Source organism: Pezoporus wallicus, unplaced genomic scaffold (genome assembly GCF_028554395.1).
Source record: "Pezoporus wallicus isolate ANWC-B61680 ecotype Strahan unplaced genomic scaffold, APGP_CSIRO_Pwel_v1 contig_2908, whole genome shotgun sequence".
NCBI classification, from domain to species: domain Eukaryota; kingdom Metazoa; phylum Chordata; class Aves; order Psittaciformes; family Psittacidae; genus Pezoporus; species Pezoporus wallicus.
This window is the reverse complement of record NW_026642179.1, coordinates 7,981,293-8,006,546: the sequence shown is the minus strand read 5'-3', so window position 1 is coordinate 8,006,546 and position 25,254 is coordinate 7,981,293. Positions and strand designations below refer to the sequence as shown.

The 25,254-nt window shown below is 39.9% G+C and overlaps 1 protein-coding gene across 5 annotated transcripts in view; it reads left to right on the top strand.

The window, feature by feature from the left end:
- DGKI (diacylglycerol kinase iota) overlaps positions 1–25,254 on the top strand; it is a 206,020-nt gene that overhangs the window by 156,616 nt on the left and 24,150 nt on the right. For all 5 annotated transcript variants that reach the window (XM_057427931.1, XM_057427929.1, XM_057427930.1 and 2 more), the window contains 2 exons: positions 203–328; positions 17,932–17,957. In XM_057427931.1, coding sequence (XP_057283914.1) covers positions 203–328; positions 17,932–17,957 — 152 coding nt within the window. The remainder of the gene's footprint in view (positions 1–202; positions 329–17,931; positions 17,958–25,254) is intronic.

Below are 25,254 nucleotides of genomic sequence, written 5' to 3'. Positions count from 1 at the left end.
TCTGTTTCTTCTCATCATCTGGGCAGACAAGAAACAGTCCTATTTGTCTTTAGTGAGTCTTGTACTCACAGTGAACTGAGCTCTTTTAGCTTGCTATGGGCTGAAAAGTGCTGGGAGCCAGTAAGCATAAGACAGCTTCAAAGTGGAGCACACAAGGTAATTTCTGAGCTGTAAATGTCTTCCTTCCTTCTTCCCTCCCTAGAATATCAGATTGGTGGAACCCTGCAGTCCGAAAGAGGATGCTGAGTGACAGTGGCCTTGGCAAGATTTCCCCACACTACGAGGTACCTGACAAACAAAAGGATGCCAACCAGACACATATGCTGCAGTAAGAACCCTCTGCATTTCTCTTCCTAATGATGCACTGTCACCATTACCACAGACAACTTCTAATGGCTGCTTTAAGCTTAATGGATTGTGTGAACATGTTGAAATTATGGAAGTCCTTTTGCTGCTTCTCTTTTGCTCTTCCTTTCTGTTTCTTCATATTTCTCCATTATTATATGTTCTTGCTTTTGTTTTATTTTTCCCTGTGGCACCCTGCACTCTTAATAAACCTAGATCCAAGTTTCCAAAAGTAAATATGTTATTTTGGATGATGAAGTTCCAGCTAAAGGAACCTTCATAGCAAATGGCTATGAAAAAGACCAAAGCACTCATCCTTAAGGTAGCTCTGATGCAATGTAACAAAGCAGAAGACACTACAATTGCTGCTTACTTTAAGAGACTTTAAGAGATGTAGGCAATAGCTTTCATATAATCTTGAATCAGAAATATCACTGCTGGTGTAGTATGTGTAAACAGTGGTTTTCTTGCTGATATTTCCTACCTGTAAGAGTCTTTTCTACCACCACAATCATGTTTGCCATGTTCAGATTTGTGTAAGAGTCTCTCTCATTCTTCTTGCCTATTTCAGAAGTGGTTCTCAGCTTTTTGGTCCTTTTGCTTTAGGTTTTCAAAACCAGCAGTTGATCGGTAAATTCTCTATTAAAGTTTGGATGGGAGGCACTTGTCTGAACTCTATTGTTGGCTTTGAAAATTTCTAGTGTTTTGGGGTTGTTTTTCCCCCCAGGTACATAATCTATAATTCTATATATACTTCTGCTTTATCCTTCTAGTTCTACTGTATCTGAATCCCTACGGATGGGTTTTAAAATTTGCTATAGAAAAATCAGAAATAGTGACCATGTGGTCCTTGTTTCAGTTTGTCTTTCTGTCTTGGGTGTGTGTGGAAGGGGGCTGCAAAGTGCTTGCCGAGTACAGCTCCACTGCAGATGCAGTGTGGATGGGAGACTGCATATCTGTTTGGCTACAGCCTAGAACTTCCCAGCAAACAGGAAACTGCTGGCAGCAGGAGGAGATGTTATGGCAAGAAAGGGTGATCCTCATAGTACTGCCAAGAGACACTCACCTAGGTTTCTCCCATTAGCCTGAGCAATTCTGGATCGGTTCTTGTTTTTATGCTCTGCAATGTGAAGGATGGTGAATTCAGGTTCTGTTTTCCACAGACTAGAATGGCAGGGCCTGCAAATTGGAGCTGGCAAAGGTGGGAGCAAAATGATGCTTAGACACTTTTAGGCAGTGTGGAGAGATGGTGACAACATGTGGACTAACTTCTAATTGATAAGAGGAACATTTTTGTTTACATCATTGCAACTGGAAATGTTTGTTTAGCTGGAACAATTATTTTTGGTAGATTTATTAATTGCAAGCAAAGTCAGTAGCACTGCTCAGAGTAAATATATCTGTCAGTACCTACTATAACAAATTGTTTTCTTTATAGCTTCTCTAAGCTTTAATTGTTTTGCCTGAAATTTTTCATGGTAAGATTCAGTCTTTGACTGATTCTTTCTCTCTTTCTTTTAGTTAAAACTTAGACAAAAGCTCATTGTTTCTGAAGACAAGATTTGTCTGCTTTAAATTAAAAAAAAAGAAAATAAATCCAGCAGTTGTATCCTGAGGCATTTTAGTGCTGGTAGTGGAATGAACTTCATTGGAATGAAGTTTTGGAGACTCGACATTTAATAAAGTGTCACCATAATACCAGGGAGATGCCTTTGCTGTCTTGAGATAAGTACTCCTGAGTTTGCCCTGCTCATGAGGTTGTTCATGCACTTTGGAGACACCTCAGGTTCAAAAGCTTTGCTTTCAGAAGTTTCTGTCTGCACATGCTCATGGAGGTGTTATGCCCCTCTGCAGTGCGAGAAGTGATTTGAAAAAGTGAAAGGAGTAGAAGCAGAAAGAGAGTGTGTGCAGGAACTTGGGGAGCAGAGTTAGGGGGTGGGAGCTGACAATTGGGAGCGCAGGGGAGATACAGATGTCTGGGAAATCAGATTCTCATCTGATACAGGAGGACATGGATTGCAGATAGGTAAGAGGTGAGTGAGACAGTAAGGGACATGGAGGAAAGAGTCTGTGGCTGCTTCTGTCCTGAATCTAGAGGCAAGCTCTGAAGTTTAGACACTGCCTCACTTACTGCCAGGCTGGAAAGTGTATAGTAAATGAGGCAGGGGATTGCAGTAGAAAAAGCAAGGTATTATTACAGTAAAGGCAGTTGAATGCTGCTCTGGAGGGTTGGCTTCTCCCCTCATTTTCTCCAACAGAAGTTCTGAATGATGCAGATTTACAACAAACTTTCCAGAAATGGCCAGTAACAATGGGCTTCTTATTCTACGTATGGCCACTGTGAAGTAGAATGGGTTCCTGGGAGGCCATTGCAAGACGACTTTGAAAGAGTGGAGGGCTGGAAACCAAGAAACAGGCAACCTTATTATGCAAATAAAAAGATAGGTTAAATTATTTCAATCAATGAAAAAATAGAAAAAAATATGTGATCTAAAAGTAATGATGATATTTAGTGCTGGTTTTGATCACAAGCTATTGGAGTGAATATTAATTTGTATGTGATGGTTTTGAAGCAGGAGTCTTTCTAAGAGAAAATTACTTATGTTTTTGTTTTTAATTAAGAAAGCTTCCTATTAGTTAATTTTCAGGTGGCTTTTGATTAATAATATTTTATGTTTTACTCCATTTCTGATGGCTTTTTGATGTGTGAACGATTTGTGGAGTGGGCAGGACATGAAACAGTGTCTTGTTACAGCACCCAGGAGCTGGGGCAGGTAGCTTAATAGGGACATCAAATTAGTGTGAACAGTGCATACAAAAGAAAAACAACAGGAAGACAATTGCTTGGAGTACTGGTGCTTGAACATGAAGAGAGCGAAGTATTCTGGTTTGGTTCCACTGAAAATGTTTTTGGATTCCTCCTTTAAACATGAATTGGATCATCTTCCTGATTTATCCTACAGTTAAATGGTGCAGTGAGATGGGGATGAACATTCCTTCATTGCCTGCTGTAAGCATTCATGGCTGGCCAGGTATTTCTCTTCCTAGTTACATTTTTGTCACCCTGTTATGTAATGAAAGCTGAGAAATTAAATAAAATAAAAACCTCAACAGCATACAAAATTGAAAAGATGACTATACGCTGGTAGAAGTTTGACCTACATCTTTTAATTAAAGTCATTAATTTTCGCATTGTTTGGGGCTGTAAGAACCACTTTTTTAGCATCTGTCCAACTGCTAGCGGCATTGTCGGAATTGAATGCATGGCTTGTGAAGGGTGGGTGAAGGTTGGCCAAAATGCCATCTGGTCCTGTCAGGAAGAGGAAGAAAAGATGCCTGTAGAGGCTGGAAGGTGGCTGCAGCCTTTTACACCAAATAGACATTAATTAGCTAATAATACCACCCAGGCACTGCTTTATGAGGCAATAATAGCCTAGCTACTGAGAGGAAAGAAGAAAACAGCTAAATGCCAAATGTTTTAACTCAGCTACAGGAATCAGATCATTGCCCAGGAAATCAGTGCAGATGTTACAGGGTGGTTTAGGCTTTGGTTTTATGTTATTTATTTATTATTTTTTGTTTTTCCCAAGAGAAATATTAGTGTGGTACAAGGTGAGAAGAGCATCAGGGTTGCAAATTTGCATGCAGAAAGGAGAAGGAATGCTCATCTAGTGAAAGTCAAGAAAATATAAAGAGACTTTAGACATGCTAGGGAGGAGCTGCTGCCTATTGGTAGCGAACCTTTAAAATTTCACAGGTTGGTGGAAACTTGAAAAATCAAAATGTTTCCCCAAAACACTTGCATTGGAAAACACAGTATCAGCTCTTAAACAGGCTGATAGTCTGCCCTTGTATGTTTGATAGCAAAATCTGAATTAGTTTCCTGGTTCAAATCTAGTTCAAGCTGCCTTTTTAAGATAGATAGAGTGAAGCTTGTACGTTTTAACCAGCTATTTGGACAGCTGTACAAATTACTTTCCATTGTTCAAAATCCCAGATGAGGCTCCATGAGTACTGATTGCTTTCAAACAGTTTTCATTTGAGTGAAGGCATAAATCGCCATCTCACCTTCACTGTATGCTCCTGTGTAGTCCTTAAAAGAAAATGAGAGCATAACAAAATTCAGTGTCTGTTTATGCTCAACTCTTCCTTTTCTTTCTCTTCTGTTATCTTAGATACCTTCACAAGTAGCTTGCCAAGGCACCATTCTCACTCCCTTGAAGTGGAGCATGAGAAAATTTGTCTAAAGCAGCTCTTCACCTCTCACTAGGAAAGTGATATTAAAATGGAGAGGGTGTTAGTGAAAGGAAAGACGTGAACTCGAAGAGGAGGAAAAGTGATGTAAAGAGAACAGAATGGTTCAGGGAAAGGCACACACGGCTTAAATAGGGAAAGTATTTTGAAGAAATAAAAAAAAAGAAGAATCTGACAAATAGATAAGAAATTGGTTTAAGGGAAAGTAAATTCCCTGAGTGAGACTGAGTGGGCAAAAGTGGTGCATCTCAGTGTGGGGTCCGGTCCTGTGTTTTGAAAGCTCTCTCTATTGTCAGCATGATGCAGTCACAATATGTAAAATCTTGTGCACATTCCAGACAGAGACTACAATTTGTCTGCCATTAGGAAATCTTTCCTTCTCTTGCTGCTTAAATCTTCTCCTACCTTTATTTCTAGAGACCTTCTTGACAAAGACAGCTCTAGTTCCCAGGTGTGGTAAAAGAATGTGCTTCATGTACTTTATGCCCCTCTTGTGGATATTAATTCACTCCAGATACTTCAAGATTTTAGCCCTCCTTCATTGTTTTTAGAGATTTTTCAGTGAGGAATAAAGAAATAATTATTGGTTTCCTTTGGAAATCTACCTTGAGGATATGTGCCTGTGGATCTAAAGATGTAATTCTGTCCTTCTCATTCCCTTAAAAACTTACAATGTAACAATGAAAGGCTAGCAGAATTTTGGTATTGCTTGAATAAGTTTTCTTGAAGCTTCATTTCTTGCCATCAAGAAAACAATTTCAGCCTGACAAACTATAGAAAGGCTTTTAAAAACAGTGGAATTTGGTTGGCAAAAAGATGTGTATTTTCTTTGTTAAGGTCCCTATGTTTTTACAATCAAGCCCTTCTAGAAATAGTTTAAAACTCTTGTCTGTATAGTCAGTTCAGTACAAAGCTACTCAAACCCAGGATATTTATTTTTATTTTGTGGTGCAATCATTGAATATGAGAACAATCTGGAGACTGTAGCACTGCAGAAAGCAATACTTCCCAGTGAAATTCATACTTTTCCCATATTGGCACCAAAGAAAAACCTTGCTTTGTGTTCTGTGCTGCTTTGCAACCTGTGGGATTTCAAAAGTTTCTTGAAGGACAGCTACTGCTGCTGGTATCTGTTACTATTTGGCAGCTAATTTAAGTGTCCAGCTTTTGCAATTTTTCTAGAAGTTTTCTTTTTCCTTCTGAAGCTGCTTTTGCAGCAAACTCAAGTGCATCTTTAGATAGAGAACACACATGAACTTGCCAAATGATCTGTCATGAACCTGGGAGTAAGACCTTTACCTGGATAAATATTAATTCACAAGTTAAGTTTGAGCCTCTCCCACATTGTCACTTAATCCATGTCCACTTTCACCAAGCAATGTCTCTAATTCTAGTGATGTTCATCCCTGTCATAGCCCGGAGAAGGGACTCCTGGATTAACAGACACACCTTGAATCAGTTACAGAAAAAAAGGAACACAGTTTAAAGAGGAAAATAATGGTAAAATCACAGGGGATGGAGAGGAGTGTTGGCATCAAAATATCTGGTCAAAGACTAGCCTTCATGAGATATGTCTTTGGTATATCTTAAGTGTGTCATGTACAGACTGTGTATGCGAGGCAAACACAAGAACAGATGTTCTTAACTCAGGATTCAAGAGGGTTTGTGTTACTTCAGCCATGTTGGTACCATCTTGGGGATGATTCTGAGTATGGGAAGATCCTGTCATTTTGCTCTGATGTCTGAAGATATGGAAGCAGAACTAGAGAAAGTGTTATCACATGCGGTCCCTTCTAGGCCAGGGGATGAGCCATGGTTCTATGGTGATTGCACCCACCAGTCCCTAAAGGACCTTTGCAAACAGTGAGAGTCAGATGGTTCTGGAAACTGTTTAACATGAGCTTTCAGCAATCCTCTGGTGTCACTTTTAAGTGACTGAATACATGGAAAACCTTATTTAATCACCTCTGCCCCTGCTAATTAGCAGAATTTTTATGTCACTACTGCCAAAATCTGGCCTTATCTACAGATAAATGGGGTGTAGAAAAATAATGGGTTTTCCTCCTTGAAATTTCTGCGGGTCATCAGTAATTGGTACTTAAACATGATCCTGGTAACCCATCCCACAACACTACTGAGCTTTAACACATCATCATTTGCTTCTGCTCTTGTTAACTGTAATTGGAAAAGAAAGAAACCAGAATTTGGTTTAGTTTTTCATGTGTATAGCCTTATTTGTGTATGTAAGTGCAATGCAAATAGTGTTTGTTTTCTTCCAGAATTAATTCTCCAACCTTTGCTGTTGAGGTGCTGAATTGCTAAGGGGTTTTAGCAACAGTAGGCACATCTGATGAGGTGGGTTTGTGTTTCTTCCTCTACAATATGTGGCGGAAATAGAGTACATCCCATACTGTATCCTGTAGGATGTTTTTTTCCTCATCAGTACTTATGACCAAATAATTTTATTATTCAGAAAGTAGCTCCCCAGAGAGGATTGGGTGGAATTTTAGTTTCCTTCTTTCCCACCCACCTGCCCCTGAGCCCTCAGAATGAGGGCTCTTGATGATTTTTGTAGCATCTCAACACCTGATGCACAGCTGAAGAAATTCACCCTGATGACAAATTATTTTGGCAGATACTGACATGCAAAACACTCCCACGCACCATAAGACTACAAATTGGCTTCTTTAGAGAGATCTTGCTTCTCAACTGGCATCCTGCTTTCCAAAAGGGAAATGCAAGCAGTCCAGCTCTCCTCTTCAACTTGGGGGTGATTTCAAGCAACAGAATATGCATGTGCTTGACAAAGGGACCTTCCTACCTGGATGCTGAAAAAGTCAACTACCAGCTATCTTGGCAATGCTTTGTGAATAGTTCCAGTCAATAAGAGGAGGAAAAAAGAGTTTTATGTGTGGAATGTAAGGGTTTTTTTGTTGCTGGTTTTTCTTTATTTGTTGTTGTTGTTGTTGGAGTATGTTTAAAGGATAAAATTGATGTGGACAGAGTACAGATAGCTGGGTGCCTTGGTTTTCTTTAAATGGTTTACCATAACAGCTATAAATCTGCTTTCCACCCTCTGGCTGATAACCAAGGCTGTTGAAACAGTACAATTCATTCTTTTTTCTCTTTTCTTGTTACAATTCTTTCTTTATCTTTTTTTTCCCCTTTGCTTCCATCTTTGTTTGCTTACTTTAGCCCTTTGACTGAAAAGCAGAGTCTGCACTGAAATGTAAAGCAGCTCTACAGCAAAGAATGCAGGGGAATGTATCAAGGCAGTCACTTCTTGTATCCTTGTTTTCCATTTGGCTAGGTAAAAGAAAATGACAGTTGGTGATTCAATCTTTAGGGCTGACTGCTTTCCTGCAAGCATCAAGCATATGGTAACTGCACCTGGCCAGAGAAGGATAGAGGAGACGTGGAAGCCAAGGATGACACTATAGAATGTGAACATCCCTCTCTTCAGCTTTATGGAGTGGAAACAGCAGACCTAGGCCCCCAGTGACATTAAAGGCACTGGAAGAGGGCTAGCTGGGTTTACTGGGCTGATATAGGATAACTGACCAAAAGAAAACGTATTCTGGGCTTGCTTAAGCATTAGTGTAAATATAGGCTGAATATCTTTCAGCATAGCAGTTCAATAAAAGTTGTGAGAGAAATGAACCTTGTAGTTTTAGGTAGTATGTATGTCTGTATTTGTGTGTACTTGTTACTTATTTGTAAGAGTTGAAGTAAGGAAAAAAAACCCCAAACCATCCGAGTTCTCGCTTTCTGTGTATTGCACAGGAATAGCAAGCCTGTGTCCACATGCTCTGTCCCTGCCATAAGGAGCTGCCATCTGCTCAGAGAGGAGACTGGTTCTTAATGTGCTCTCACTCAGTACCAAGCTGTCTTATCAAAGACAAAACTAACAAGCTTCAGGACGTGGGTCTGAAACAGTGTCCTGTACATATGTAACACACATTGGGATATACAGTGTGTCCAAGCTTTCACACTAGGACATCTCATAATATGCATTCAGACTGTACTTACTGATACCCTGTTCATATTCCTAAATTCTTTTTAACATGCTTGTAAAGAGAATAGAGATGTAGTTTGGTAAAATGACTGCTCTAGACTATCACACGGAAGTGCCTCTTTGCCTGAGTTCACATTGTTAAACTCCAAAAAGTCAAACCTTTGCTAACTTCAATTCTTCAGATAGCTACATGTTCAGATTTCAGATGTGGCTGCAAACTAGAGTGTCAGAATATCATGCAACAAAAAGCTAGAGACAAAGCATAGTCATGTGAAAATAGGTCATCTTTTGAAGTTTGTGGTTTAGTATTTTAGACCCAAAAAGTTCAAGTGTTTGGATGAGGCTGGGAACAATATTTTTGACATGAGCTTTTGCTTGACTCATTGAATTAAAAGCAAGTTTTTTCACTAGGGCTGCTTGAAAAATATATTGGTGAGCTGTTTTTACTTGGTGGATGTGTGCATGTAAGAGGTTTTTTCTTCTGGGAAATGCTGCTTGAAACAGAGAGTACCCATGAATATGAGCTGGGTTTGATGTTCTTGGGCTGGGGGGAGATTCTCTGGCTCATGTAGGTACTGCTGAGGGACAGGGAACACGTTTCCCAGGTTGTGCATCTTGACATGGCCTCTCTGCAGGGAGCTGCCCTTGCTCTTCCATGTCCAGGGTGTGTGTCCTAGTCCTCTGGCTGCAGACTTACACGTCAGGGTATAGGAGGTACTGTCTCTTCTTAAAATTCCTGCCAAAGGATTTCTTGTGTGAGAAGGCAAACTTTTGAAAGCCCAGAAGTATTCTAATGGGAAGGGAGAAAAGTTGTCCCTGCTTGCCTGCTGCTCCTCTGCGCTGGCAAAGGAGCACTAAACCCCACAGCTTTGCCTCGGTAGCTGAGACAGCAGCTGAGACAGTAGCTCCTTCAGTAGCTGAAGGAGCATTTAGTAGTGCTGGCACAGAGGTGTGTGCAAGGGAGGGAAATACATGCGGAGTGGGGGCCATGACACATAGCCTTGCTGAGGTTCCTGGCAGTGTTGATGCCCATGGGCAAGCAGGGACAGATGGACCTGGCTTAAATTATGCCAAGAGCTGAAATCAGTCAAAGATGGCTTGGAGCCAGCGTAACCCTGACTCCTAGATTCTCGTTTCTGTGCCAGGCATCTAAAAGTGCAGCACAGAACCATACCTGAAACTCCAGTCACAAGTTTTGTTCTCCATTAATTACTTCAAAGCAAGAGAGTGAAGAGCTCAGCAGTTCTGCTCTGTCTAGGACTTGTGTGTTATGCACATTAACTGAGGTGATCTTTCTACTTCTTTTACATTTTTTTTTTAAAGACAGCAAGCAAGGGTTGCTTAGTGCTTAGCACTTGTGAAGATCAGGCCACTTGTTTATGAACATAATTACAGGATTCTACTTCTGAGGGATTCCTGTGATTCAATCTGTCTTTCCCTAAAACCACTAAAGGCTATTTATCAGGAGTGAGTGGTTTGCTTTGTGGTAACAAACACACCACTTAGGGTATCTTCTAGATTGTTTAGAAACCCAAACTGGCCTTAAGATTATTTTGATGGTATCTCAAGGTACCAAGCAGCTGGGTTGCTTCCAACCTGAACTATTCTATGAGTCTATCTAGCCTGAGGGCCAACTGCGGATGCATCTTCTGAATCAGAGTGTAACTGAAGTGCTTGCAGTGTGGCTGACATGGCTTTGTGGTTACCAAAATAATTACTTTCTCTGGGTTAAATAAAATGTTAAAGTCATTGTAAAAAGACCTCTGGGTTAATCTTTTCCTGGAAAAAAGTAAACCAGATCCACTGTTGAGGAAGAAAGCCAGATAATTTATTACCTGATTGCACCTAACTTTTTTTTCTTAATTTAATGTAGAATATTAAGAAGGTGCATATACCTAACCTGTTTAGTTCCTGTTCCAGGTCTTCTTAATAAAGAGCTGTTTCAAACAGCATCCAGTGCTTGGACATCCGGTTTGTTGTGTCACCAAAATATTACATGGTGTGGCTAGATCTTTCTTTGTTTCTTTTAGGATTACAGTCATATCAGCTACTGCATTTCCTTTTTGCCTTTTGACCCCCTGATTTTTCGAGCAGTTTTAATTCAAATTGCAGATTTAATTCAAATCTGGAAATGGAAGAGCAACATTTCAAAGAAGCTTGCATCAGGCCCTCTTCAAAATGAATTCCTTATATTCTCCTGAGATATTTTGATGTCATGTAGTGATAAGAAAAAGAGAGACCAAGTATTTAAAAAAAACCCAACAGCAAACAACCCACAATCACCCTAAAGTGATCCTGCTGGTCATTTGGAAATACTTTCTTTTTCAAGTAAATAACAAGCCAGCTTTCTTAGGTCATGTTTTGACTTAGATTCCAAGGTAGAGCCATCTTTTTCAAGAAGAATGTGTTAAAACATTTCTCTCTCATCCTCCTTCTTTTTAAATCATGATTAAGTATGTTTGTCTTTACAGCTGATTTTGCAAGAAAATATTTTTATTCCCTTGTTAAGCAGTAATTCCGAGGCAACTCCTCTGGGTGTCAGTACAACTTCAGCTATAGCTGCATTGTGGTGTCCCAAGCCTTCATTCAAAACACTGTACAGTGGGCAGAGAAATGGTAAGAGATAAAAGGTTAGACAATAATAAGAACAATATGAAGAACAATATAAGAGACAATATTGAACAATACAAGCGACACAGACGTGCCTGAGACACAGAAAGGAATATACCTGAGGAATATTGCTCTTATTCTCCTAAGAATCACCGAGCTACGTTCCTGTATATTGGACTGCTTGTTGAAGAGGCTGAGGCAGTGGTTTATGTGCAGGTAGAGGCTTGAGGCTGCTGAAAGAAGTTACAGAGATGGTAGAAAAAGTACTCATCTTTGCTTTAGCAGAATTAGAAGAAATCAGGCTCTATAGTTGGTTGTTACAAATCAACAGGACATGTCCAAACATATTTCTGCAAAATAATAAACAACTTGAATGGGATTTTTTAGATTCAGGGAGCATTGCTGGTCAGCATTTTCCCACGTGTGTGAGACAGTATGGCCATTGTCCATGAGAAATACTTCAAAGTAAAGGATAACAGGAAAGCTGGGATAGTAAAACCAGAAAACTTTGTAGAGAGATTCATAGAATTGTAGAAAAATTTAGGTTGGGAATGGCTTACGAAGGTCATCTAATGCAAACCTCTGTTCAAAATAGGTCCAACTAGATGAAGTTGTTTAGAGACTTTTCCAGATGAATTTTGAATATCTGCAAAGCTGGAGATTCCACAGTCTCTCTGCACAGCCTGTTCTTGTATTTGACTATCCACATGGTGATTTTTTTTCCTAATAGCCAGTCTGAATGAAGTAACATGTCCTAACTTGTTACTCTTGCTTCTCCTCTTCTTTCTTCAAGCAGACTTTGGCTCTGTCTTCTTTATACCTTCCCATTAGGTAGTTGAAGGCAGCAATAAGATTTTCCCTGAGCTTTCTCTTCTCACTGAACTAAATCAGGCCCCTCAGCCCCTCCTCATATGCCTTCACCATTTCTGCAGCTCTCTGTGGAACTCAGTCCAGGTGTCAATGTCCGCCTTGTTCTCAAGTCTCACAAGCACTCAGTAGAGGGTAAAAATCGCTTCCATCTACCTTTTGGCTGTGCTCTTGCAAATACAGGCCAGTATGCCATTGGCCTTCGCTGTTTCAGAGAGCTATGCTGACTGACGGACAACTTATACTCTGCTAACACCCTGCATCCTTTTCTGCAAAGCTGTTTTCCAACTGTTAGGCCTTCAGCCTGTCTTATTGCATGGGTTTATTCCTCCTGAGGTGCAGGACTTTGCATGTGCCTTCATTGAAATTGCTAGGCTGCTGTTAGCCCACTTCTCTAGCGTGCCAAGGTCACTCTGAATTGGGAAGGTATAGGGTTGAAGTAGAAATGTGGGGAACCTCTCAGTAATTCTTAAGCTTTTATTTTTTATCAGGTGCCATAGCAGCAAATGGTGATGCTCTGGCTGGGCATTATGTTTAACTTTTACTGAGTGCCTCCAAGTAAGAGATGCTGATGGACCAGGAAAGCAAGCAGTTCTGCCTTTCTGCCAGTAAGATACAAGGTACATGCTGCAGCTGTGGCTGCAGGTGACTCCCAGTACCAGAGACATTGATAGAGACTGCTGAAATGGGGCTTTTCCTCACCTTTATTTTAAAAACACTTAATATTCTAATAATTTTCTTCAATTACAACCAGGAAATATGTGAATAAATCCCAATAAGGATGCCACTTTCAATTCTGAATAGATCTATCTGCAAAATGAGAAGGAATGGGTTTAATCTGAAAGCTCTTCCCCTCCCCTTGTCACAGGCAGCTGTTGTCAGACTAAATTAGAAAGTTTGCAGAAATACATTTTTTAAGCAGGGAAAAAATGGAATGGTCATAAAACCCAGCAGAATTGCTGCATGCAGATTGTTATTTGGCCTTTAAATTGTAAATGTCTGGTTTTAAATAGGCCTGGTGCAGATGGTTTCTGCTACAGGTTTATTGATTAAAATAGCTGCTTTACATCAGCTCCGGCTTTGTTTCTCCAGAGGCTTTTGTCTTCATGAGTAATGTACCCATTTGCTGAAATTTTTTTAGAATTCATCTGCTGGAGGCTGGTTGTATTTCTTGAGGTTCCTAAGCCTTGGTTGACTAGGCTCAAAACTGTGACAGTCCCTGCCCTTCCCTCCTTAGAAATGAATATTCCCTTTCCACCCTTCCAGTGCTGAATAAATCTATTGCTTCCACATCGGCGAGTGCTCTTGGAAACAGCTGTGAGTATTTTGCTCTTTGGGGAAGGCTTGTATGATATTGAAGGCTGTCTTGGCTATTTTGGAGGATTAGATTTTTGCCAGCAATTGATCCAAAGCCTGTAAGAGTGACTGGAAAAAATCCAGTGAGCTTTGGATCAGGCCATTAACTCTGAGGCACAGTGCTGTGCTAGGTGGACATGTCTCATGCCTTCAGTATCATAAGTCTTCCAATTTGTTGGAAGCATCTAGTGAATGTATGACATTTTTTACATTATTATTATGGCTTTTTCCATGCATTTCTAAATATGACTACCTCATTTCCTGGGAAATCCTTTTGCATTTTGTGTTAAGCACAAAAGGTACTGCTTTGCTTGCATAGGGAGTGGAGGAATGGGCAATGCACAACTTCCTCTTTCAGTCTGAGGCTTGCAAGTTCTGTTTCAGCTCTGAGTAGAGCTTGCAACCCTGCAACAGGAGAACACTACTGCAGGACCTATAGAGAAAGGAGGAGTATGAACAGCACAAAAGGCAAATGGAGGTGATAACATACTTTCCTTTCTCCTCTCTTCTGATCCCCTTCCCTGTCACCATAGTAATGTTTATCTTCACTTTAACTAGTCATTCAATAGCTCTTCATAAAACATCCGTCAAACCAGGGCAGTATAAAAGTCAGATTAATATATTTTGTGAAAATACTTGAAATTGGGTTTTCCTTTTATGCATGGGAAAAGAGTGTTTTTGTAGAACAGCTAATTTTATCTCATGATTCTGGAAACGTAGCCAGTCATAGACAATTTGGCCTGTCTTTACTCTCTTGGGGAGGTGATGAGCCTTTCTACAATTTTACACCAAGATAAAACCAGGAAAAGCTAACAGTTCATATAACAAAACAGCTATTCTGTTCTGAAATGGCTAAGAACAGGATATTGCAGTATCCAAACCTTTTCCTGACGGTTTTGAAGTTTTTGGTTTTTTTATCCAAATGAAAACTTTTTCAAGACTCCATTTGGCCAAGTGTTTTGGCCCAGGTGGGACCACAGATCTTCACAGTTTATTAGTTCTTCTGAAATATCTGTGACTTGTCTCTACTCTTTTTAAGTCCTGGACATAGTGAGATGACTTGCTTCTTTATTGACAGTCAAACACACAGCTAGAATCATACAAGGAGGGCAGCCGACAGGTGCTATATAGATGGTTACCATGTGGATGTTAGCAGCTGAGAATCCTCCCTCCTCAGGACACCCACCTCATGACCAGTGCTGCCACAGCATATCCCTCACACTTCTTACAGACCCAAGAGAAAGACGTGTGACCGGAAATATGAGCATTCACTTGATTTTTTTTTCTCCTATCAGGAAAGTCCCCTGTGCCTGTGGAATGAGTGCACGTGTTTGGAGCAGGTCATTAGACTTGCTTTCCTTCCTCCCTTAGAGCCTGTCATAAGCATGGGGTAAAACAGACAATGCATAAAATGCCCAGCATTATTAGCGTGGACTTTTCAGCAGCCTTATTTTCTTACATTTTAGTTACAAGCAAGATTCCCCTTGGTGTACCTAGGCCCGTACTTGAACAGTTTGGAAAACCTCCCCCCCGCTAAAATGTATGGCCTGTAATTGTAGGAGAATGTTGAAAGACCTCTTTGCTCTTTGCCAAAATATTTTATGTCAATAATGGAACAAAAGAAGCCTAGTTTATTGTGGTTGAAACTTTGGTATCTGCAATGGTAGAAGCTCCCATTGAGGCTTTCCTGTGGCTGAGGTATTCAAAACCTCTCTTTATGGCTTTGCAGTTATGCAGAAAGTTTGAACTTATGCTATTGTGTTTCCTTGGGAAAGCAGGAATTGGGTCTCCAGCCTCTCTGTTAACAGTAGGTGAAATGAGCCAACAAGCTCAAACTTTATTAGGATGAGGCAGAGGTGCATATGTACATATCACGATGCTGCAATTATATAAACCTTATTTTCTCAGGATATCAGGCTCCACAGTTTCAAAAGATGCCTGATAAAGCCTTTCAAATGATAACACTCCCACTAGCAACAATAGTATCTGTTAGATTTCTTTCGTTTTTAACCACTGTTTTGAAGGCATAAAACAAAGGTATATGACAGTAGTATTTTGAAAAATACATACTAATTTGGGTTACTTAATATGCATTTTCATAATTTTCATCCCTCTCTTCAAATGTTTCAATCGAGAAGGCAGTAATAGTATATCTTCTGTTGTTGATGCTTTAAGGAAATAATGACATCTGTTTTACCAGGCAGAAAGAAGAGGCAAATTGTTGGATAATCTTTATTGTTTATTTTATTGTTTCGAATAATGATTGGAAAGGTGATGAAACTGTGCAATTAAGAAACAAAACAAAGGAATAAATTCTACTGACGCTGTGGGATACTGCACTGTCAATGGGTGGAGAGTCAGGATAAGCGAGCTAACGAGCCTGGCATGACTCTTGCGTGTAAAAATATTCTTAAGTACCTAAAAATTTGCATCTCTTGATATGGGCCATTCTACATTCTTTAACCTTGTAGGAAACACTGTCTATTTTGACCTTCAGGAGAGCTTCTCCTGTGGGTTATGGCAGAAGACCTCTAACTAACTGATCAAAGCAGTGGGACAGAGTCCTAGTGATGCCTACTAATCCTCTGAGTTACCTGTATTCCTACTGTATTTCCACAGGCACGGCTGAAGAATAAGGGCAGAGCTGGCCTGGTTGGCAGCAGAGCAGGATACATGCCTAGGATGTTCAGCAGCAATCAGAGGATTTAATGGGAGTAGGGGATTAATTAAGTCTGATCCATACAGACTCATTGGCTTCTTGCACAGTCAGAATCTTAATTAGGCAATCACATTTTTTCCTTTCACAGTGACCATTGCTCCAGCTGTGCTGTAACTCTTTCCTCTCTTTCTCTGCAAATCTCTTGCTCTTTTTAAACCTAAAAATTTGCATACCTCATTAGGAAAGTTTCCTTCTTTTCTTTCCATCTTTCCTGTTTGCACCTACATATTTGCATATCTGCTTCTGAACTTCTATAATCCCTCAACCTTCATTTTCAGACCTCTGTTATGGAATGAGATCATGACTCCTTCCTTAGCTCCTTTATTCCTCTAAATACAGGGTTTCTAACTCTCCTTTCCCCTGGTCCAGACCTCATCTCCTGCTGACTCAGTTAAATATACATGTGTTCTTTTACCCTTTGTTCTTTCTTTTCCCTTCACCCCTCCGTGGCTGCTTTTCATGTCAGCTTTGATCTGTTTGCTGGCAACACTAACGTTTTTCAATCTTTGGTAATTTGTTATTTTTGTACATTGGTGCAAAATTAACTATAACTTTGAAAGGAAGAATGGATTGACCCTTTCACCACAGGAGCAAACTCACTGTTACCTGGGTGGGAAGGCTATATATGCAGTTGAGAATCTTTGCTGGGGAAGTGCTGAGGCAATGGTCCAATTCACTGTGTGCTGTCAATCTAGTCTGAACAACTAGACTTGCACAGACTTGGCTGTACAATTAACCCCAGTTTTGCTAAGTCAAGATACTGCAGCAAAGGGGAAAATGGAAAGATGATATTTTACAGCTCTTTATATTACTTTATTGTGGGTGTTGACCAAAAGGATGAGGAGCGTGATCCTTAGCAATGGGAGCTATGACACAAGTCCCTGGAATTCAGTGGGGTTCTTCTGCTCATTGCTGGGTGCACTGAGAGTTTCTCTATATTTTATAACCCCCCACTCTTGGTGTATTACCAGAACCTTAAGCCACTGGTTAGGGAACCCTGTAACTTTTACGTTGCTGCTCTTATGTTGCCATTTGCTGTAATTACATCTGTCCAAACTTTTTTGTTTGGTTGGTTTTAGTTTGGTTGTATTGTTGTGTTTTTTTGTTGTTGTTGTTGTTGTTTTTTTGTTTGTTTGGTTTTGGTTTTTTTGGGGGGAGGGCAGTGGGGTTCGTTTGGTGGGTTTTTTGTCTGCTTTTGTTGCTTTTTTGAAGATAGCATGAGCTGCCAGGATTATGACTAGTGTTTTATGCTGGCCACTACATACATTTGACTTGTAGCAAGAAAAGTGGCTACCTTAATGACCGTGAGTTCCCATCAAGCTGTAATTTCCTCAGCTATCCTAGTTGTGAGGTTTTCTCCTGGCCCATACTTAATTATGGTCCCTTCAACAATATCAGGAGGATCAGGACTTTCTTACCAGTAATGTCAGCTATTTCCAACAATAACAGTAGTAGATCAGTTTTTTGCCAAGTACCTACAGACACTTTTGGCATGAATACTAAACAGTGCAGCTGACAGCTGCCTTTTGGATGTGACTCCATATTGCCACTCTGGTCTGCAGGGCATGCTGCTAGAGTAGGTGTCTGCCCTTTTCTGCTCTTTTCTCATCAAATGCCTTCTAGCCCTCTCTTCTAAGGAATAAAGAATAAAACCTAAAATAAAACCTTTAAATTCCTCCATATCCTATCCCCCACAGTGACACTTGAACTTAATTGTGGCCTTTTCAAACCAAAAGATTGACTGGACTTTGTTGTTTTATTCCAGGTCACCGGTCTCTTCAGAAGATCAAGGTAAGATCTGTCGTATAGATACTAAGAGCATATTAAAACTGAGACTAAAGCTAGTTAGCTGGTTTTTAACACAAGCTGTGGTGGAGAAAAATTACATTATAATAATTAAACTTTGATATTGCTCAAACATTGTTGACCCCTAGACATCAAGCGCTTGTTCATTTAGTTGATTTAGTTGGGGCTGGCAGAAGTTAAGCCTGTGTTGAATTATTTGTAAAATGAATCTTGCTCAATGAAATGGAACTGTTGCAAGTCTTTGCAATTTATTCACACAACCGTGTAAGGATTCACCTCTGGAAAACTATGTGTTAAAGAACGATATATGGTTTTTGTGAAGATGAGCTTCTCTCCCGACTCTTACAGGACAGCACCTTGTGGAAGAGGAGAGTGTATTATGTTTTAAAGGCTTGAACCCATAATGTCTTAGGTTGCCACTAAAGACAGTTTGGTAGTATGGCATGGACTTTAGCGCAGCTAGGAGCTTCTACATGTAGAAATCTCACAGCTTGAGTAGCAAGAGTTGCAGGTTGTGGTAATATACTTGTTCTGAAGAAGACTGAAGGATCTAATCTTTTCCCATGGATGAAAGAGGGAGTTTTCCGTGACTAGCTACTTAATAACTTGACCACCTTAGGCGCTTAGAGCTAGGTGGTATAAATATCCCTCTAAAGTACATTAAAGTATAGTTGCGTTGGTACTGAAATCCAAAGGCATACTGCAAATGAGGTGGTAATTGCACTGTCAGGGTTGCACAAGGAATGGGAAAAAAAAAAATAATAAAAAGAGTCTAAAGAGACTGAAAGGAGAAAGATCATCATGTAGGTCTGAATTAGGAATATTATTTTGGACTACAAGAGAAATAAAGATCTATTTTCTTCTGGCATTCAATTTGTATGCTGTTACACAATCAGAAAAAAATTTGGACAATACAGTAAGTAGTATTCAAGAAAGTTCCAGATGGGGAATAGTAAGGACTATAGCAAATGGAGATGTAAGGAGATTTGAACCTGGAAGCATGTCACTGAAGTATGTTCACTTGGAGTGCAGAGTGACTAGTTACGTATCAGCCTACATCATCATTGCCTCCAGCCAAGATCTTTTTAATCCATTATAGTGGCTGTCAAATATACTGTCATTAATAAATTCTCTTCCGTCTCCTTGATGTGTCATTTCTTAGTAAAGGAAGTTACAAGAAAGCCATAAAAATGGACAAATATATCATACAAAAGATATATCTAGCTTGTCTAGTCCATTCCTAGTGTCTGATAAGAGTGGATCCACTGACAAATAAGAACACAAAAATGGCAGAAGCATAGTTTTAATTTCCTGGTGTACCTGGTGATTTACAGCTCATTGACGTTGTGAACCAGCAGTGTTTTCTTGTTTAATAGTTCACCTGCTTTTTCACCCTGAGCACAGCTTCTTAATATAAAGTACTGGAGACCTGTAAGAGTTAACAGTATGTGCCATTTATCTAATCCTCAGAAGAAATTTGAAAACATTACGGTCTAATGTACTATTTCAAGACCTGGACTCAAGCTGCTTGTCAGTGCATAAGCTTGTTAGTGACAGAATGCTCGTGCTTTTTCATTTCCCTTGCATTTATTCTATTGCTCCATTTTTATCTATTAATAGAGCAACAGACATTGTAAATGCATTTGCTTGTGTATCTCTAAATTTTAGTATTTCCTGCTGTCATAATGATTTCCTTCTTTCCAGTATTTTTATACTGTTCTACTACTGTTTTTTTTTTACAAAATCTTCCTGTTTGCCATCTACCATCTGCTGCCAGGGTCTGGTTTTTCAGGTTTGATAAACATTGCTGAAGAGCCTTTTCCTTCCCTATTTTCCCTTTCTCTCATAAGAAACCTCTGAAATGCAGATGAAAGGCCTTTGAACAATTAGCGACATGATAGTGATAGTTATTAGGAGTTTTGTGTTTCATGCCTGTGGAGTATCCAACTAGATTTGTCATCCGTGCCTCAGTGAGTTTTCAGATGGAGAGGACTAATACTTGGATTTCCTCTGTCCTGTTATGCCACATAAAAATCATGGTAAATGAGCACAGTACTAGAAGGATAACATGACAAAAGTTCTACAGCATGAGCTCTTTTGAGCCTAGCTGTTTCTCAGTCCACTTTATGCATGTGTGAGAGCATCTCAAATTAGTCTTGAATCTGAAATCTCTTGTCTAAACAAAACCAGAGAGGGGCCAGGAGAGAGCTGAAAACTTATCTCTGAATTGCCTTTTTTGTAGTGTTTGTGCAGACCTCTCCTGGTATATTTTCCTTGGAATAGGTATCCAGGAGTCAGTTTTGAGACTCTTATTTTCATTATTAATCAGTACTCAACTCTTTGCCTATTTAAGATGTTAAACATTTGCGTGTAATTTTATAAGGTGATAATCTTTGGGGTGCACAATGAGGCAAGATCCAATTGTAGAATAACTTACACTCCCTGGTATCACTGTGTTTCAGCTGCTCTTACCTATTACAGGGCACCTTTCTAGTGCTGATTTTCTGATGACATGAGGTGTTGGCCATTGCTGTGAAAAGGCCTTTCTCTGCTGTGTTGGATCTTTTGTTTTAAATTCCCATTGAGTTCCTGATCTTTGTTTTGTCTACTTGAATCTTCAGTCCTCATTTCCACCACCACCCCCCCCCCCCCGGCTGTTTCTCTGCTGTTTGTTTTCCTTCTTTCTGTCTTCCTTTTCTGATGTCTCTTTCCCATTGACCATGAGATTGCATTCTGCAGGGATTCTTTCACTGCACCTCACTTTGGTTTCTGAATGTCCCACTTCTCCTTCAGTGTGGACTGCTTGCTTCAAGCATTAGTTGCATCTGTGGTGTAGTAACAGAGCTACTATCAGCATTAGTGTCTAATGTGAATGGCACTTCCATTAATCTCTTTTAGGACAATGCACTATTCTGGCTTGAAGAGAGGGTGAGGGTAAAGCACCATCTATATGGGACTGGGCATCTATCGAACAACTGTAACAGCATACAATGCTGCTTGTTGTGGACACGTGTTAACAGCACCTTTATCAGTTAGAAAACAGAGCCATTTTAATTGGCACAGAAAGGGAAACAGTACTGCTAGAAAATCCCAAAATCTCTTAAAGATTATAGTAGAGGTTTGTGTCTTTGTTCTTGGTACAGTTAGATAACTAAAGAGTGAAATCTATCTTCTTCTTTCCTTTCCTTTTTTTTTTTTTAATTAGATAAGAAAAAGAAACTAACCAACAAACAAACAAAAACATAAAAAGGACAAAACCTCTAGCCTCCAAATTCCTTAACTAACTGACAAAACGGAACAAGCTAAGTAAATGCCAAAGTATACTAGTTTAGACAGGAGATTAGAGTGATGGCTCTGAAGAAAGAAATGTAAGGGCTACCTGTTCAGTCATGTGGGCCCCAGCGCATTTACATGACCTGCAGCCAAGGAGGACTGCGGTCTTCTTTGAGTGTTGGGATTTGATGAGAGTCAGTGGGTAAGCAGCAGGGTCACAGAAGACCTGGTGGATGTCATGAGATGGAGAAAAGGCAGTTTCTACTGTTAGTAATTGGTACCACCTGCTGTATTTTCACTCTATAAAACTCCAGGTCTTATGCTCAGGATGTCTGAAGCTGTTGGAGGTTAGTGAAAGAAACCAAATCCATTATTTCTAGATCAGGTATGATACTGTGATGGGATTGTAGACTTCTGATGCATTCATTGCCTGGGTGGTACACAGTCATTGCCTGATTGTTTAGTGAATGGCTGAGGTTTACCAAACTCTTCCTTCATCCAGGACCTTTCAGTACTGCTCTGTACATCATATGTATGCTAGATCATGTCTTGCCTGCTCATATTCACAGCTGGCCTGCAAAAATCTATCTACAAATTTTCCAATGCAAACACATTGAATAATCTCATAATTTACATTACCTTTGGTCTAACTTCATCTGGGTTTTTTTTGTCATTCTTTGGTTACCCTGTGAGTTGGTTGTTGTTCATCATCAGCTGAGCAACTGAGGGAAATGCTCTTAAAAAGAATACAATAAGTTCCATTTCAGTCTTTTGAAAGAAAAGTACTAGCAAACTCTTGAGTGTGCTATTAACAGCATGTGGACATTCACATGTTAATTATCTAGTGGCAACTTGGAGCTGTAGCAATTCAATACTTGTTTGCCTAGCTTCAGAGGAACCTTGCCTTTGATGGAACTATTCAAAGTTTCAAGTGGCTATACTAATACACCTCAAGTAGCAGTCAACCTCCGTGCTTAATCCTTATGCATTAAGATCTGGAGACAGGAGGTTGTAAATATTTGTCTCTATTCTTTTGCTCTTCTTGTTTCTCTATAAACCCATGAAACGGGGCTTTTTTGCCTTGTTAGCTTCCAGCTGACATGTTTTTGCCGCATCAGCATAATTTCTAGGAGGCTTTACTGTGATTAAACTCTGGGTTTGTGGGTTTGTTTTCCTGTCGGTTTTTTTTTTTTTGTTTGTATGGTGCTTTGGGTATTTTTTATTGTTGTTGTTGGTGGTTTCTGTGTTTCTTTTTTCTTGTTTTGTTTTTTTTTTTGTGTGTGTTTTGTTTTGGTGTTTTTTTGTTGGTTTGTTTTTTTGTTTTTTTTCCTGTAATTGGTTACAAATTCATGAAGGAATAGGGGATGACTGAGAAATTAAGATGAATGAATTAATATCATACAGAAGATGAAGATGAGGGAAAATTTTTCTGCTTGGAAAGATGAACACACTCAAAGATCTTTCAAATTCTGGCATATGGTAATTCCATGATGTAACTTAGAGCCATCCAGTCTGGATGTCCTATCCTCAGCAGGGATTTGTGTAGAGCTAGGAGTGTTTTAGCAGTGAAGTGGGTTTAGAATGGTGACCTCCAAATTAACCTCTATTAGAAGAGTTTTCCACAGGGATTTCTTGCACCAGCTTCAAACTGGAAGGCTGAGGCAAGCAAGCTTGGGGCAAGGTATAATTCTGTCTGTAGATATCCCTCAGGATGGTGAGAACTACCGTATGAATTATAAGGAAGGGAGTTATCAGGTGTATGCATGGAAGACAGTGGTAGCTCCACCCCATGCAGCAAAATGCTTTGCTATGCAATATCTGCTCCTGCCTCAGGGGCAGAAAGTTCTGTGCACTATGCTATTTTCTCCAGTGCTGTCTGTTCCATGAAAGAGAAGTCCTGAACCTATGTGAAGAGGAAGATGTCTGTGGGAGTCCCAAAAAAGGTCCCAACAGCTGAGAAACTTCCCTAGAGGCCGGGGAGAACATGGACTTTACACTCTCAACCTCCTTTCTTCTTCTTCTTCTTGAGCTACTGCCCACTAACGTTGCTGGTCATAGTCTGGAAAAGGGTGTTCTCCTCAAGAGATTTTTAAGCATCCTGCCTTCATGAATAAAAGGATGAGTAGGGTGCTATAGGTGAACCCAAACATCTCAGTGCTAGTAGAATTAAAAAGAAAAAGAAAATTACATATATTTTTTTAAGCACCTCTGCTTTTTACACCAGATTCCTTTAAAAGAGTGAGTAATGGTTTTCTGCAATACCAGCTTAAAAGCCATATTCTTCAGGGTGATGTTGCAGCCATTTACCTAGCAAGAAATTGAGATGTCTTGGAATACTTTCCTGAACAAATCAAAGACAATACAGTGGGGGGCTCCTGACTGCAGGTATTTATTTTGATTAATTAGCCACTTTGAGAAGGAAGCCCTCCTGGATAGTGTTTTGAAAGTAGTCTTTGGCCAGTTGAGCCAACTCTGACTTGGGGATCTGCTCTGAGTTTGTTCATTTACTTCTCAGCTCAGCTGGTATCAATGCAGACCTGTGGTACCCATAGCAAGAGAAAGTATTTTGTCAAGGGATTTCTGTAGGTCTGAGGGAGGTTCTCTCTGCCCAAAACCTTTAAAAAGTTCCTGCACCCCACCTTTTTTCGGGCTGAGGGGTCAGTAGGCAGCTGGGAAGGAAAGGTCTGTCAGATAACTGAATTAGTAATAGAGGAAAACCAGGAAATGTTTCTTTCCAAATAGCCACTGCCATTATCCCTTTCCCCTCAGGAGGAAGTAGGTATAAGAAATGCACTGTCTTAATCAGGGCACCTATTTTCAAGCAGAAGCTCCGAGTAACCTTGCAGACTACTTTCCTCCTGTTTATTCTTTCTCACGGAGGCTGCCCATGGTCAGATAAGAGTGGAAAACTTGTTTAACTAAAACAAGAAAACAGTTCACTCCATCAATCAAAGACTTTGGTCAGCAAATAAATGCTGGAACTAACTTTCAGATTGTTTACTCCTACTGTGAAGACCTAGCTTGTTGAGGAATAGCTACTTAGATATCACCAGGCAAAGGCACTGCAGCCAGCCTGTGGTAGTAGTGGTCCACCAAGTCAGGGAAGGGGGAGGAACAACATGGCCAGCAACGGTCCTTTTATTGCTACCCTTTTAATTTTTAAATAAAAACTGCTTAATTGTTTTACCTAGAATTCTCTTCCTGCCAAAGTAATGCCACTCTATTGACAAAGTGGCTGCATTAGTCAGCCAGTCTTCCCTGCCTTGTGTTCTTGTTTAATCAGAGCCATTTTCATCCACTACATCGCTCCTGAAAATGACATTAATTGTTCCTGTCTTGGCTTAAAAATGAAAATAAAAAAGGAAAGGAAAAAAAGTGAGGATGTCTGCCAGATGGTACTTAGATTATCTGCAACTGTTCTTTGGGCTTTTGGACCATTTACAAAGGAAGTCCTTTTTCTTTTTGGACATCCCTTCCTTTTGTAAATCTGTGTTAAACAGTCTTGCAGGAAAAGTTTGGCATTAGGGTCTGTATATTTCCATTCTTAACTATCAATTGCACTCTCAACTCAGCATCAGTGCCATATAAACAATTCAGGGTGGACTCTAATTGGCATCAAAGTACCTTTAAACTAGCCTGACAGTGCAAATGGGACCTTAAAGGCAGCTTGAGTGTAATTTACATCTGCTTGAAAGACTCTTTATCCTTCCAGAGTTGCATGAAGGGACTTCTGTGTAAGCGAGAATTTAGCTTTTCTTTCCCTCCAGCAAGCCTGTCTAGTTATTTTTACTTTTTTATTCTCTCTAAACAGTGGTTTAATGCTGTATGTTGTTTGAATCTGAAATTCTTAAAAAAAGTCTGTAATGCATATTTATAACTACTTGAGTAATGGACGATTTTTTGTATGTTAAAATTTTTGTTGTATTCACAAGTTAGGCAAACAGGTGCAGTCAAAACTGTGTCAGTTCTCTCCTTTGAATCTGCACAGGATGCAGTGCTTTTTGTAACT